Source organism: Nerophis lumbriciformis, linkage group LG18 (assembly GCF_033978685.3).
Source record: "Nerophis lumbriciformis linkage group LG18, RoL_Nlum_v2.1, whole genome shotgun sequence".
Taxonomy (NCBI): Eukaryota; Metazoa; Chordata; class Actinopteri; order Syngnathiformes; family Syngnathidae; genus Nerophis; species Nerophis lumbriciformis.
The window spans coordinates 33,444,613-33,460,062 of record NC_084565.2 but is presented as its reverse complement, the minus strand read 5'-3'; the positions used below and the strand labels follow the sequence as shown (position 1 = coordinate 33,460,062).

General features: G+C 39.3%; 1 protein-coding gene across 2 annotated transcripts in view; it reads right to left on the bottom strand.

Moving 5' to 3' along the window:
• The window catches only part of LOC133617855 (protein-glutamine gamma-glutamyltransferase K-like), an 85,051-nt gene that overhangs the window by 55,053 nt on the left and 14,548 nt on the right, over positions 1–15,450 (bottom strand). For both annotated transcript variants that reach the window (XM_072915098.1, XM_061978169.2), the window contains exons 2-3: positions 8,061–8,314; positions 7,798–7,989 (exon numbers count right to left, since the gene is read on the bottom strand). In XM_072915098.1, coding sequence (XP_072771199.1) covers positions 7,798–7,989; positions 8,061–8,313 — 445 coding nt within the window. In that variant the 5' untranslated portion in view covers position 8,314. The remainder of the gene's footprint in view (positions 1–7,797; positions 7,990–8,060; positions 8,315–15,450) is intronic.

Below are 15,450 nucleotides of genomic sequence, written 5' to 3'. Positions count from 1 at the left end.
TTTTTTGCCTAAATTCATTTATTTTTTCTGGATATCGTTTTTATATTGATATTATCTTGATTTTTTTTAATGTACTTTATGTCATATTCTATTCATCATGGGACGAGCGGTAGAATGGATGGATGGTACTTTTTCTTTGGTACACTAATGTGTATATTATAGACCAGTGGTCCCCAACCGGTCCTTGGATCGATTGGTACCGGGCCGCACAAGAAAAAAAAAAAAAGAAAAATTTTTTTTTTTTTTTTTTTAGTTAAACCAACATAAATAACACAAGATACACTTACAATTAGTGCACCAACCCAAAAAACCTCCCTCCCCTATTTACACTCATTCACACAAAAGGGTTGTTTCTTTCTGTTATTAATATTCTGGTTCCTACATTATATATCAATATATATCAATACAGTCTGCAAGGGATACAGTCCGTAAGCACACATGATTGTATTTCTTTATGACCCCCCTCAAAAAAAAAAATTTTTTTAAATTAAAATAAATAAATAAATTTCAAAAAATACCCCCCACCACTCTTTTTGCCGATATTTGTCCGATATTGTCCAACTCTAAATTACCGATTCAGATATCAACCGATACCGATATATACAGTCGTGGAATTAACACATTATTATGCCTAATTTTGTTGTGATGCCCCGCTGGATGCATTTATAAACATTGAGTGTTAAAAAAAATCAGTTTGAAAAATTTCAGTATATAAAATGTTAGTGTAAAATAATGCAGTGTATAAAGATTCAGTGTAAAAAAAATGTCTGTGTAAAAAAATTAAGTGTAAAAAAAATTAAGTGTAAAAAGATCAGTGTATATAAATTCAGTGTGAAAAAATTCACTTCATAAAAATTCAGTGTAAAAATAAAGCACGGTATAAAAATTCAGTGTAAAAAAAATTCATTGTAAAAAAAAAAAAAAAATGTGTAAAAGTTCAGTGTGAAAAATTTCAGTGTATAAAATGTTAGTGTAAAATAATGCAGTGTATAAAGATTCAGTGTAAAAAAATGTCTGTGCAAAAAAAATTAAGTGTAAAAAAAATTAAGTGTAAAAAGATCAGTGTATAAAAATTCAGTGTGAAAAAATTCACTTCATAAAAATTCAGTGTAAAAATAAAGCACGGTATAAAAATTCAGTGTAAAAAAAATTCATTGTAAAAAAAAAAAAAAAGTGTAAAAGTTCAGTGTGAAAAATTTCAGTGTATAAAATGTTAGTGTAAAATAATGCAGTGTATAAAGATTCAGTGTAAAAAAATGTCTGTGCAAAAAAAATTAAGTGTAAAAAGATCAGTGTATAAAAACTCAGTGTGAAAAAATTCACTTCATAAAAATTCAGTGTAAAAATAAAGCACGGTATAAAAATTCTGTGTAAAAAAAATTCATTGTAAAAAAAAAATGTGTAAAAGTTCAGTGTGAAAATTTCAGTGTATAAAATGTTAGTGTAAAAATAATGCAAAATAAACAAATCAACTCATGTTATGGAAAAAAACATGGCACTGCCATATTTATTATTGAAGTCACAAAGTGCATTTTTTTTGTTTTTAACATGCCTCAAAACAGCAGCTATGGAATTTGGGACATGCTCTCCCTGAGGGAGCATGATGAGGTTGAGGTGGGCGGGGTTGGGTACAATTAAGTTAAAGTTACAAAGTTGCAGTACCAATGATTGTCACACACACACTAGGTGTGGTTAAATTACCCTCTGCATTTGACCTTGTTCACCCCCTCGGGGGTGAGGGGAGTAGTGAGCAGTGGCAATCATTTTGAAGTGTGAAGTGAATTATATTTATATAGCGCTTTTCTCTAGTGACTCGTAGCACTTTTACATTGTGAAACCCAATATCTAAGTTACATGTTAAACCAGTGTGGGTGGCACTGGGAGCAGGTGGGTAAAGTGTCTTGCCCAAGGACTTAACGACAGTGACTAGGATGGCGGAACCTGGAACCCTCAGGTTGCTGGCACGGCCACTCTACCAATTTTGCGACACCGCCCCGGTGTTTTAACCCCCAATTCCAACCCTTGATGCTGAGTGCCAAGCAGGGAGGTAATAGGTCCCATTTTTATAGTCTTTGGTATGACTCGGCCGGGGGTTTGAACTCACAACCTACTGATCTCAGGGCGGACACTCTAACCACTAGGCCACTGAGCAAATAATATTGCTCCTTTGTGTTTACAGCTTTTTAGACAACCTTGTGTGTAATCGCCGGATTTGTCCCGGCCTCGGTCGTCTATTCCTGCCTGACGTCGTCCACGTCGAAGGGGAGTCGAGACGGAGCGCAATCGCGCGTACACAGGAAGCTCCCACTGTGACAGCGGCGCGGCGGTGGAATTGTCACTGGAAGGGGTTTCTCAGCGACAGCGCAGGACCGGGCGCTTGCCATCTGAGCTCTCCTCTTCGGAGCATAGCAACCGGAGCTGTTACCATAGCGATAGTAGCCAAAAAATCCACCTCCCACCACTCTCTGCCTCTCTGGCTTTCCATCAATCTCCCACAGAATAATGCAACGGAACGTCCGTATTCCACTCGCTCTAAATGAACACGTGTGTAAAAAAAAACAAAAAAAAAAACGCAGCAACTTGTCGGCGAGACATGACGTTTGAGAGGCTCCTGTCCGGCCATCTTTAGATTAGAGGGCCATGCACTGTAAGGTTGTACAGTATACCGGTATTAGTATAGTACCGCGATACTAATGAATCATTTTCCGTACTATACCACCTCTAAAAAGTACCGGTCCCGCATCCCGCACCTCGTGACATTGCTGGTTTTACGAGCAGAGGAGCATGTTCGGCAGCGCACAGTCACAGAGTACTTACAAGCAGACACAGTGTGTAGACAGAAAAGGGAGAACGGACGCATTTTGGCTTAAAAACTAACGATAAAGGTGAAACGTCCTCAGGAAGAGGTGCTTTACGACATGGTTAGCTAGCTGGCGGCTAACATCCATCCGTTGTCGGCAGTGTTTTAGCTACTTCTAAATCACTAATCCTGGTCTCCATGGCGACGAATAAAGTAAGTTTCTTACAAGTATCATCCCTGCAGGACGAGGAAAAGCTAAACATGCTTCACTACACACCGTAGCTCACCGGCGTCAAAATGTAAACAAACGCCATTGGTGGATCTACACCTGACATCCACTGCATACCTGCCAACTTTTGAAATCAGAAAAACCTAGTAGCCAGGGTCCAGGGGCCGCAGGCCCCGGTAGGTCCAGGACAAAGTCCTGGTGGGGGGTTCAGGCTTTCGCCCCCCGACGCAAAATGATTATTAGCATTCAGACAGGTTAAAATGTTGCTAAAACCATCACTTTTCTATCAGTCACAGTGACTTTTCAGAACAAAAATATTACAGCAAAAATCATATGGGTTGATTGACATGTTGATTCTGTAAGCTAACTTCAATAGTTTGAAATTATTTTGACAGTTAATGCCAGTTATCCTGTCAACCTTTCACAAGACTTCAATTTGTTGATTGAAAGTATAAACAGTATAAACACTTTTTACAGTAAACAAATGGTAAAACAGTACTAAACAATTCCATTAAAAAAAAAATTGGTGTCATTATTAACTTTCTGTCCAAGCTTGTATAATCTACTGCCTTGTTCAATTGTAAAAAATATTCTGTGCCTAAAATTCACATTTCTATCACAATTATCATACTGTAAACATGGTAAGCTAACTTCATTAAAATTAATAGTCCTGTCAATAGCATGGAATTACAATTCAAATGTAGTTTTTTTGTAAGCCTTTCAAAAGAATTCAAAATATGAAAAATTAATGAAAATTAATTGAAGCCATCAGACACTTGAAAAGTGGCACATCACATCTCTAATGTAATCATTTGAACTTTTCAACAGAAATAGCACTGCAAAAATATTAAGGACATACTTCTGTATTTTGGTAGTTATGCTGTCAACATTTAACAAGATTTCTTCAACTTGGACTTGAAAACATAAATAGTATAAACTCTTTTAACAGTATAACAGTACTAAACAATTCCAATAGATAACATTGGTGTCATTACCTTTTTGTTTGCTCAATTATTGCCTCCGTAAATAAAACTTCGGCATTTATCACATCCAAAGAATCTGTTTGGGCGACGAAAAACGTTGAAAGTTTTCCACTTGTATCGCTAGCAACGGCATTAGACTTGTGTTCTTTTGTCCCAACGTGGTCTTTTACATCGCTAATTCCTCCGTGTCCGATCGAAAAATCTTGTCTGCACAAGGTGCAATTCGCGTAGTTTTCACCCTTTTTGGAACGGATAATTATTCCCAGATAGGCTTTTGAATATTCTTCACGGAATGACTGCAGTTTTCTTTTCGGTTTAAGACTCGTTTGCGATTTTTCTCCGGCTGATTCCATGATCGTTCGCTCGTTTGGAAACAATGGCAACTGGTGCCTCGTGCTTGGCAGCGGTGCTATAAATAGCCTCGCGCATGGCATTCGGAATGGCTCGATAGGAAGTTACGGGAAGCAGTGTCGATTGTCATTGTTGTTACGCGATTTCGTGAATAAAACTTTAAAAAAAAATTTTTTTTTAAATTAATGTAAAACCGTATTTTTTATCACTGCAACCGTAACCCGGAATAGGTTGATGAAAACCGTACTAATTACGGGAAAACCGGAGTAGTTGGCAGGTATGCCACTGTAATGATACCAAGTACAGGAGCGTATCTAGTCGATCCTACTGTGATTACTTCGATATTTGTTGGCATCACAACATCTTTCGTTATGTTTATAAAGTCAGGAAATATGTCCCTGGACACATGAGGACTTTAAATATGACCAATGTATGATACTGTAACTACTTGGTATCGGATTGATACCCAAATGTGTGGTATCAAACCAAAACTAATGTAAAGTATCAAACAACAGAAGAATAAGTTAAAGTTAAAGTACCAATGACTGTCACACACACACTAGGTGTGGTGAAATTTGTCCTCTGCATTTGACCCATCACCCTTGATCACCCCCTGGGAGGTGAGGGGAGCAGTGAGCAGCAGCTGTGGCCGCGCCCGGGAATAATTTTTGGTGATTTAACCCCCAATTCCAACCCTTGATGCTGAGTGCCAAGCAGAGAGGTAATGGGGCCCATTTTTATAGTCTTTAATATGACTCGGCCGGGGTTTGAACTCACAACCTACCCATCTCATGGCGGACACTCTAACCACTAGGCCACTGAGTAGGTTATATATAAGTGATTATTACATTTGAACAGAAGTGTAGATAAAACATGTTAAAAGAACAAGTAAGCAGATGAACAAGTAGTTTAATAATCAATTTTCTACCACTTGTCCTTAATAATGTTGACAAAATAAAATAATGATGAATGACACAATATGTTACTGCAAATGTCAGCAGACTAAATTAGGAGCCTTTGTCTGCGTTAGAATAATGATGTGTATATTATCACACAACTTTATGCTTAAGGGCCGTTGCTATAAATTATTGTCAATTGTGCTGAAGTGGTATTTTTGTATCTGTACAAAGCTGGCAATCCAAAAGACAGAGCAGAGACAAGGCGATATCACCAGCGTCAACACATTTGCATTTTTGTGTGTCTAACTGGAGTTGTCGAGATTACCCCCTTCCCTCAGCGACAGCTTTAGTGATGTAACCAGGGACCTCCTAAATAAATAGAGGAAGCACGCGGGCTGGACTTTTACAACGTAGTTTGGATCTGTGACTAGAATACAGCCCAAAACACGTGCCTCCTCATATGAGCCGAATTGAACTCTGTCTCTGCATGATTCCTTGCTTCTTATCTTGTTTGTTTACTTACTACTAAAAGACAAGTTGTCTAGTATGTTCACTGTTTTATTTAAGGACTTAACTGCAATAAGAAACATATGTTTAATGTACCCTAAGATTTTTTTTGTTAAAATAAAGCCAATAATGCAATTTTTTTGTGGTCCCCTTTAGTTAGAAAAGTACCGAAAAGTACCGAAACAATTTTAGTACCGGTACCAAAATATTGGTATCGTTACAACTAGAGATGTCCGATAATATCGGCAGTTCGATGTTATCGGACGATAAATGCTTTAAAATGTAATATCGGAAATTATCGGTATCGGTTCCAAAATTATCAGTATCGGTTTCAAGAAGTAAAATGTATGACTTTTTAAAACGCCGCTGTGTACACGGACGTAGGGAGAAGTACAGAGCGCCACTAAACCTTAAAGGCACTGCCTTTGCGTGCCGGTCCAGTCACATAATATCGTCGGCTTTTCACACACACAAGTGAATGCAGAGCATACTTGGTCAACAGCCATACAGGTCACACTGAGGGTGGCCGTGTAAACAACTTTAACACTGTTACAAAATATGCGTCACACTGTGAACCCACACCAAACAAGAATGACAAACACATTTCGGGAGAACATCCGCACCGTAACACAACATAAACACAACAGAACAAATACCCAGAAGCCCTTGTAGCACTAACTCTTCCGGGACGCTACAATATACACCCCCACCCCCAACCCCGCCCACCTCAACCTCCTCATGCTCTCTCAGGGACAGCATGTCCCAAATTCCAAGCTGCTGTTTTGAGGCATGTTAAAAAAAAAGAATGCACTTTGTGACTTCAATAATAAATATGGCAGTGCCATGTTGGCATTTCTTTTTCCATAACTTGAGTTGATTTATTTTGGAAAACCTTGTTACATTGTTTAATGCATCCAGCGGGGCATCACAACAAAATCAGGCATAATAATGTGTTAATCCCACGACTGTATACATCGGTATCGGTTCATATCGGAATCGGTAATTAAGAGTTGGACAATATCGGAATATCGGATATCGGCAAAAAAGCCATTATCGGACATCTCTAGTCCCCTTTTTTTAGAAAAGTACCGAAAAGTACCGAAACAATTTTAGTACCGGTACCAAAATATTGGTATCGTTACAACTACAGATGTCCGATAATATCGGCAGTACGATATTATCGGACGATAAATGCTTTAAAATGTAATATCGGAAATTATCGGTATCGGTTTCAAAAAGTAAAATGTATGACTTTTTAAAACGCCGCTGTGTACACGGACGTAGGGAGAAGTACAGAGCGCCAATAAACCTTAAAGGCACTGCCTTTGCGTGCCGGTCCAGTCTCATAATATCTACGGCTTTTCACACACACAAGTGAATGCGTCGCATACTTGGTCAACAGCCATACAGGTCACACTGAGGGTGGCCGTATGAACAACATTAACACTGTTACAAATATGCGCCACACTGTGAACCCACACCAAACAAGAATGACAAACACATTTCGGGAGAACATCCGCACCGTAGCACAACATAAACACAACAGAACAAATACCCAGAAGCCCTTGTAGCACTAACTCTTCCGGGACGTTACAATATACACCCCCTGCTACCCCCCCCCCCCCCCCCCCCCTCTTCCCCAACTACCGTGCCCACCTCAACCTCCTCATGCTCTGTTTTGAGGCATGTTAAAAAAAATAATGCACTTTGTGACTTCAATAATAAATATGGCAGTGCCATGTTGGCATTTTTTTTCATAACTTGAGTTGACTTATTTTTGGAAAACCTTGTTACATTGTTTAATGCATCCAGCGGGGCATCACAACAAAATTAGGCATAATAATGTGTTAATTCCACGACTGTGTATATCGGTATCGGTTGATATCGGAATCGGTAATTAAGAGTTGGACAATATCGGAATATCGGATATCTCTAGTCGCCTTTATTTCGAAAAGTACCGAAAAGTACCAAAACAATTGTGGTACCGGTACCAAAATATTGGTATCATTACAACACTAATGCACTGACCTGTTTTAAGTTCGAGGTGAAGTTTGTCCGTTTCGGCGTCGAAAGGCCGAGACAAGGTAAGCCACATGTGGAATTTCTGCCCCCTGCGGACGATGAAGTCGTCGCCTTGGTAGAGGTCGGTGCGGTGCTCCACGCAATTCTGCGCCGTTTTGCTTCTCAGCAGATCTACAGATTTCACATTGAGGGGCAGCTCTGTGTAACGAAGCGCAGAGGACACGGGTGTTTAGACAACGGACAACACGTGGGAGACGCCAGGTCCGTACCGATGAGCTCGCTATCTCCCGTCGCAGGCCTCTGGCCGGCCCCCTCGTCCTCCACCGCCGTGACCAGCGTGTCCTTGAGGTCGTCGTCGTTGGACTCGGGTCGGCAGCACAGGCAGGCGCCGCACAGCCACTGTTGGCGCGCATCGTCTCGTTCTTCCGGCGGCTCCTCGTCCTCGTCGGCGAACGCGAGGGTGACGCTCGGAAACCGGCCCAGAGTTGACGTGTCTCTGGGCGAGCGCGTCTCCACGGGCATCCTGGGGGCACGGGGAAAAAGGTCAGCGGGTGGAGACGGCTAATTAGAGAAGTCAACAGCTTAAGCTTGTTTAAACGCTCGACGGCGACAGTGACTGAGGAGCTCATTCAATTAGCGCAATCACGCGGAAGACATGATGCGTCCGCGGCTCTTGTAAGCCATCTTATTAAAACAGCAGTCATTACTGATGACTCACTTTTAATTACCGCTATCGTCCTTTTTGTTTCCTGACAGCCCGGCCGCCCCCTGATCGCACTGAAATCCTCAGACAATGGCCGCTGTTGCTCTCCCAGTAAATGCATCCTTTAAATAATCGGCTGCAGAAATTATCAACATGCTCCAAAACCAAAAAAAAAGGGATGGAAAAGGAGCAGCATGAAAGGCTCCTTTCATGGCAGCATTAGAGTAATTAAAGCCATGCTTTTGTCTCCGTCAACCCCCCTGGAAGTATTTTGTGACAATATTGAATCAGTTACGTCCTTGCTAATACATGTGGAAAGACATGTGACACTATTGATGATGACATGGTGCTCGAAAAAAAAATATGAAAGGATTATTGTAGCAAAATTGTCGAAGCATATCACAATATGTGCATCTGTAATTCAGTTAACATTTCTCTCTATTCATTTGTGTCTGTATATCAATCAGATCCGTTTGTGTGTGTGTTTTAAATTGATCCGTGTGTGTGTAAAACATTTTTTTTTATATGTGTGTGTCCGTAGTAGGGTTGTACGGTATACCGGTATTAGTATAGTACCGCGATACCAATGAATCATATTCGGTACTATACCGCCTCTGAAACGTACCGGTCCCCCAGCTCCCCCGTCGTCGTCACGTCGTGACATTGCTGGTTTTACGAGCAGAGGAGCATGTTCGGCAGCGCACAGTCACTGAGTCGTGCTGCAACTCCTGTGTTGTGTGTGGGAGAGGGGAGAGGGGAGAGGCTGCTTACTGGGAGACGCAACTGCTCTGTACTTCTCCCTACGTCCGTGTACCGCTCCGTACAGCGGCGTTTTAAAAAGTCATTCATTTTACTTTTTGAAACCGATACTGATAATTTCCGATATTACATTTGAAGCATTTATCTGCCGGACATCTCTAATATATATATATATATATATATATATATATATATATATATATATATATATATATATATATATATATATATATATATATATATATATATTTTTTTTTTTATATATATATATATATTTTTTTTTATTAAAGAAAATTGTTGTAATACTTGCATACTCGTTTTTTGACGAAAATCTTTTTTTTTTTACTTGTAGAATATTTTTTTTGTTTTTGTTTTTAATAAATGTTTTTATTAAATTTAACAGGTATTACAATATACAATAGAACAGTAGTCACATTTTCCCCTTTTTTTCCCCACCCACTTCCAAGAACAGCAACCCAACACATACCCCATACACACATAACACCCCCCCCCCCCCTATATATATATATATATATATATATATATATATATATATTGTCGGAGGCAGATATTTACATATATCCGTATTTAAGTGTTACTTCTTTATTTTCATAATCATATTACAAAACAGCTAGTGTTTTTCTTCCAATTGTGGTCTTTTGGTTGTCTGCGAATACTGTGTGCTAACCTTGACTATGGAATGTAAGGAGGAGAGATACTCCTTCTCCTTATCTCTTCTCGTGTCCAGCTGCGGAGGACAATGGGCATGTGTTTTGGGCTGGAAGGACAAGACAGCGAGGGTGGGAGGGAGAGAGACTTTATAGGATAGAAGGTTTCCATATTTGAGGGGAGACCATCTTAGCTGCGCGATTGAATGTTCTATGCTGGACTGGTCTCATTATATTTCCAAAGCTTTGGGGATAAAATTACAAAATACCTATTCTGTCTCTGGTGGTTCTTCTACTCAGCTTTAAGTGTCATAGAAAGCAACTTGAATTCCCTGGGAGGAACAACTGGTCCAAACGCAACAATATATATATATATATATATATATATATATATATATATATATATATATATATATATATATATATATATATATATATATATATATACTATTCAAATATATTTGAAATGATACTAATTATTTAGACAAATGTAATAATTACATTTGTCTAAATAATTTGATGACGTAACTGTTTGATTGCATATATGGCGGAAGGATCTGTGTGGTAGGTTGGTTTTTGGACACAAGGTATTATGGGTAATGGCAGTCAGGTGCGGGGGAATTGAGCCACACAGTTTTTTGACCTTACTCTTACTTTTTCTCACTCTTTTTTACTGAAAAAAAACTCTCTTTATTTTGCCATTAATTTGTTCCCACATCGTTATTGTTTTACGTTTTTGAATAATTAAGTGACAAGTAAACGATACAAAACGAAGAGGAGCGTCTGGAGTTTTGTTTGTTGTTGTCGCAGCAAGCGGAGCAGGAGAAAGTAGAGGAGCGTCAAGCTAAGGCTTCATTAGGAATCTACACTATAGATATACATACATACATACACACACACATGCATGCATGCATGCTTTGGAGCCCCTGCCTCGAAAGAAAATAATGTTTTCCTTGGTGCCCTAAAAATATGAGCCCTCCTTTAAGGCAGCACTTGCCTTGACCTTAAAAAGTACAAATTCAAGGCCTGACTAAGGATACATTTTACTGTAACATTTCTCATTAAGCGCCCTGTCATTTCTTTTATGAGATTCTCTCATTCCGTTAAAAAGGAATATTTTAATTTCAAACATTTTGTTGAATGTACTTTGTTTTTTTCTTGCATTTTGAGCACGGAAACAACCACAAAAACTCTCCCCATTACTTGCTTCTTCCACTGAATTGCATTCAATTTAATTAAAAAAAAGCAATTAAAGGGGAACATTATCACAATTTCAGAAGGGTTAAAACCATTAAAAATCAATTCCCAGTGGCTTATTATATTTTTCGAAGTTTTTTTCAAAATTTTACCCATCACGCAATATCCCTAAAAAAAGCTTCAAAGTGCCTGATTTTAACCATCGTTATATACACCCGTCCATTTTCCTGTGACGTCACATAGTGATGCCAACACAAACAAACATGGCGGAAAGAACAGCAAGCTATAGCGACATTAGCTCGGATTCAGACTCGGATTTCAGCGGCTTAAGCGATTCAACAGATTACGCATGTATTGAAATGGATGGTTGTAGTGTGGAGGCAGGTAGCGAGAACGAAATTGAAGAAGAAACTGAAGCTATTGAGTCATATCGGTTTGAACCGTATGCAAGCGAAACCGACGAAAACGACACGACAGCCAGCGACACGGGAGAAAGCGAGGACGGATTCGGCGATCGCCTTCTAACCAACAATTGGTATGTGTTTGTTTGGCATTAAAGGAAACTAACAACTATGAACTAGGTTTACAGCATATGAAATACATTTGGCAACAACATGCACATTGAGAGTGCAGACAGCCCAATTTTCATCAATTAATATATTCTGTAGACATACCCTCATCCGCGCTCTTTTCCTGAAAGCTGATCTGTCCAGTTTTGGAGTTGACGTCAGCAGGCCAGGGAAGCTAGGGTCGATAGCTCGCTCATCTGCGGGAACAAACTGCCGCCATTGCTTGCCGTGCTACCGAGGTCCTTTGTCCCTGAATTGCTCACACACTCCGGCAGATTCAATGGGGGTCTGGCGGCAGATTTTTTTGACTTTTTCGTTGGAAATGCATCTGCTTTGAGTGTCGCAGGATATCCACACATTCTTGCCATCTCTGTCGTAGCATAGCTTTCGTCGGTAAAGTGTGCGGAACAAACGTCCAATTTCTTGCCACTTTCGCATCTTTGGGCCACTGGTGCAACTTGAATCCGTCCCTGTCCGTGTTGTTACACCCTCCGACAACACACCGACGAGGCATGATGTCTCCAAGGTACGGAAAACAGTCGAAAAAACGGAAAATAACAGAGCTGATTTGACTCGGTGTTTGAGAAAATGGCGGATTGCTTCCCGATGGGTCATCGCTCCGAGAGCGAATATTAGAAAGGCGTTTAATTCGCCAAAATTCACCCATTTAGAGTGCGGAAATCGGTTAAAAAAATATATGTTTTTTTTCTGCAACATCAAGGTATATATTGACGCTTACATAGGTCTGGTGATAATGTTCCCCTTTAAGTGCCAAATAATTTCACTACTAAATTACACATATGTAACATTCCGTGTTGGGAGCACTAAAGTCTTTAAGGATGCGCACATTTGCACCTGCTTGAGATCCTTTGTGATAAAAAGTAGAAAGTGCAATTTTGTAATTGGGTTGAAAAGACACCTAACGGCGACGTTGACTGAACGGTGGAAGAAAGCCTCGAGGGAGTCAACGCGTGATCTGATTTATCGTACAAATGTGATCACATTAGCACTTCTTTAGCGTCCCCTTTTTGAGCAGACTAATAAAACTATTGCCGATGATTCCAGTGGGTTTCATCCATATGTTTAAAATGATGGATGTATTTAATGTTGTAACATTACAGGCACGTTTCAAGCAGCGCTGCGAAGTCACAAGCAAGCGAGGCTTGGAACAAAAAGCCACGGTGACAATGGGCTCACACTGCATTCATATGAAAATGGCAGCAAGACAAAGAGTGGGCTGAAGACAGACAGACTGACGGACAGCGGAGAAAACACCTCCTTGCAGCTCGAGTGTGTCATGCTGCTGAATGGCTCCGTGCACTTTAACAATGCACTGGTACAAAAAACAACAACCATGATGAAGAGCTAAGATATGTGCCAAAAAATCACATCTTCTAGGGTAGCACATGAAGTCTTGTTGGCTGCACAAAGAACAAAAACCCAAAACCAGTGAAGTTGGCACGTTGTGTAATTTGTAAATAAAAACAGAATACAATGATTTGCAAATCCTTTTCAACTTATATTCAATTGAATAGACTGCAAAGACAATATATGTTCGAACTGAGAAACTTGTAACACGTGGCTTGGCATTGTCTTGGTGAAATAAGCAGGGGCGTCCATGGTAACGTTGCTGGGATGGCGAAATGTTGCTCCAAAACCTGTATGTACCTTTCACATACATGCCAACCTTGAGACCTCCGATTTCGGGAGGTGGGGGGAGGGGGTGGGGTGGGCGTGGTTGGGGTGGGACGGGGGCGTGGCTAAAAGGGGAGGAGTATATTTACAGCTAGAATTCACCAAGTCAAGTATTTCATATATATATATATATATATATATATATATATATATATATATATATATATATATATAAGAAATACTTGACATTCAGTGAATTCTAGCTATATATATATATATATATATATATATATATATATATATATATATATATCTTAATAAGATTATCCAAAAAATAGTGCTCGATACCGTGGTAGAGCGCAATATATGTATGTGTGGGAAGAAAATCACAAGACTACTTCATCTCTACAGGCCTGTTTCATGAGGGGTTCCCTCAATCATCAGGAGATTTTGAAAATCCCCTGATGATTGAGGGAACCCCTCATGAAATATATATATATATTATATATATATATATATATATATATATATATATTATTATTATTTTTTTTAATTTTATTATTATTTTTTTATTATATATATATTATATATATATATATATATATTTATATATATATATATATATATATATATATATATATATATATATATATATATATATATATATATATATATATATAATATAAATACTTGAATTTCAGTGTTCATTTATTTACATATATACACACACATAACACTCATCTACTCATTGTTGAGTTAAGGGTTGAATTGTCCATCCTTGTTCTATTCTCTGTCACTATTTTTCGAACCATGCTGAACACCCTCTCTGATGATGCATTGCTGTGTGGCACGCACAAAAGTGCTTTCATCAAATGCACTAGATGGCAGTATTGTCCTGTTTAAGACTGTCACAACATTGCTGTTTACGGCAGACAAACTGCTTTACGGTATACAAAAAAGTGACTGCTGTTGTTGTGTGTTGTTGCCACGCTGGGAGGACGTTAATGAAACTGCCTAACAATAAACCCACATAAGAAACCAAGAACTCACCCTCCATCATTCTACAGTTATAACGTGATTGGGCAGGTACGCTTTTTTATATTGTGGAGGACCTGAGTCCACCTGAATTTCGGGAGATTTTCGGGAGAAAATTTGTCCCGGGAGGTTTTCGGGAGAGGCGCTGAATTTCGGGAGTCTCCCGGAAAATCCGGGAGGGTTGGCAAGTATGCTTTCAGCATTAATGGTACCTTCACAGATGTGTAAGTCAGTGTTTTTCAACCTTTTTTGAGCCAAGGCACATTTTTTGCGTTGAAAATATCCGGAGGCACATTACCAGCAGAAATCATTAAAAAAGGAAACTCAGTTGACAGTAAAAAGTCGTTGTCGCAATTGTTGGATATGACTTTAAACCATAATCAACTATGTATCAATATAGCTCTTGTCTCAAAGTAGGTGTACTGTCACCACCTGTCACATCACGCCATTTTTTTGCTGTTTTCCTGTGTGTAGTGTTTTGGTTCTTGTCTTGCGCTCCTTTTTTGGTGGCTTTTTCTCTTTTTTTTGGTATTTTCCTGTAGCAATTTCATGTCTTCCTTTGAGCGATATTTCCCGCATCTACTTTGTTTTAGCAATCGAGAATATTTCAGTTGTTTTTATCCTTCTTTGTGGGGACATTGTTGACTGTCATGTCATGTGCGGATGTACATTGTGGACGCCGTCTTTGCTCCACAGTAAGTCTTTGCTGTCGTCCAGCATTCTGTTTTTGTTTACTTTGTAGCCAGTTCAGTTTTAGTCTCGTTCTGCATAGCCTTCCCTAAGCTTCAATGCCTTTACTTAGGGGTCCTCACCTTTTTTTTATTTTTGGTTTAAGCATTAGACACCTTTTTACCTGCACGCTACAAAGCAATTAGCTACCGGCTGCCACCTACTGATATAGAAGAGTATTACACGGTTACTCTGCCGAGATCTAGACAGCACCGACACTCAACAACAACACATCATTTGCAGACTATAATTACTGCTTTGCAACAAATATTTTTAACCCAAATAGGTGAAATTAGATAATTCCCCACGGCACACCAGACTGTATCTCACGGCACACTAATGTGCCGCGGCAAAGTGGTTGAAA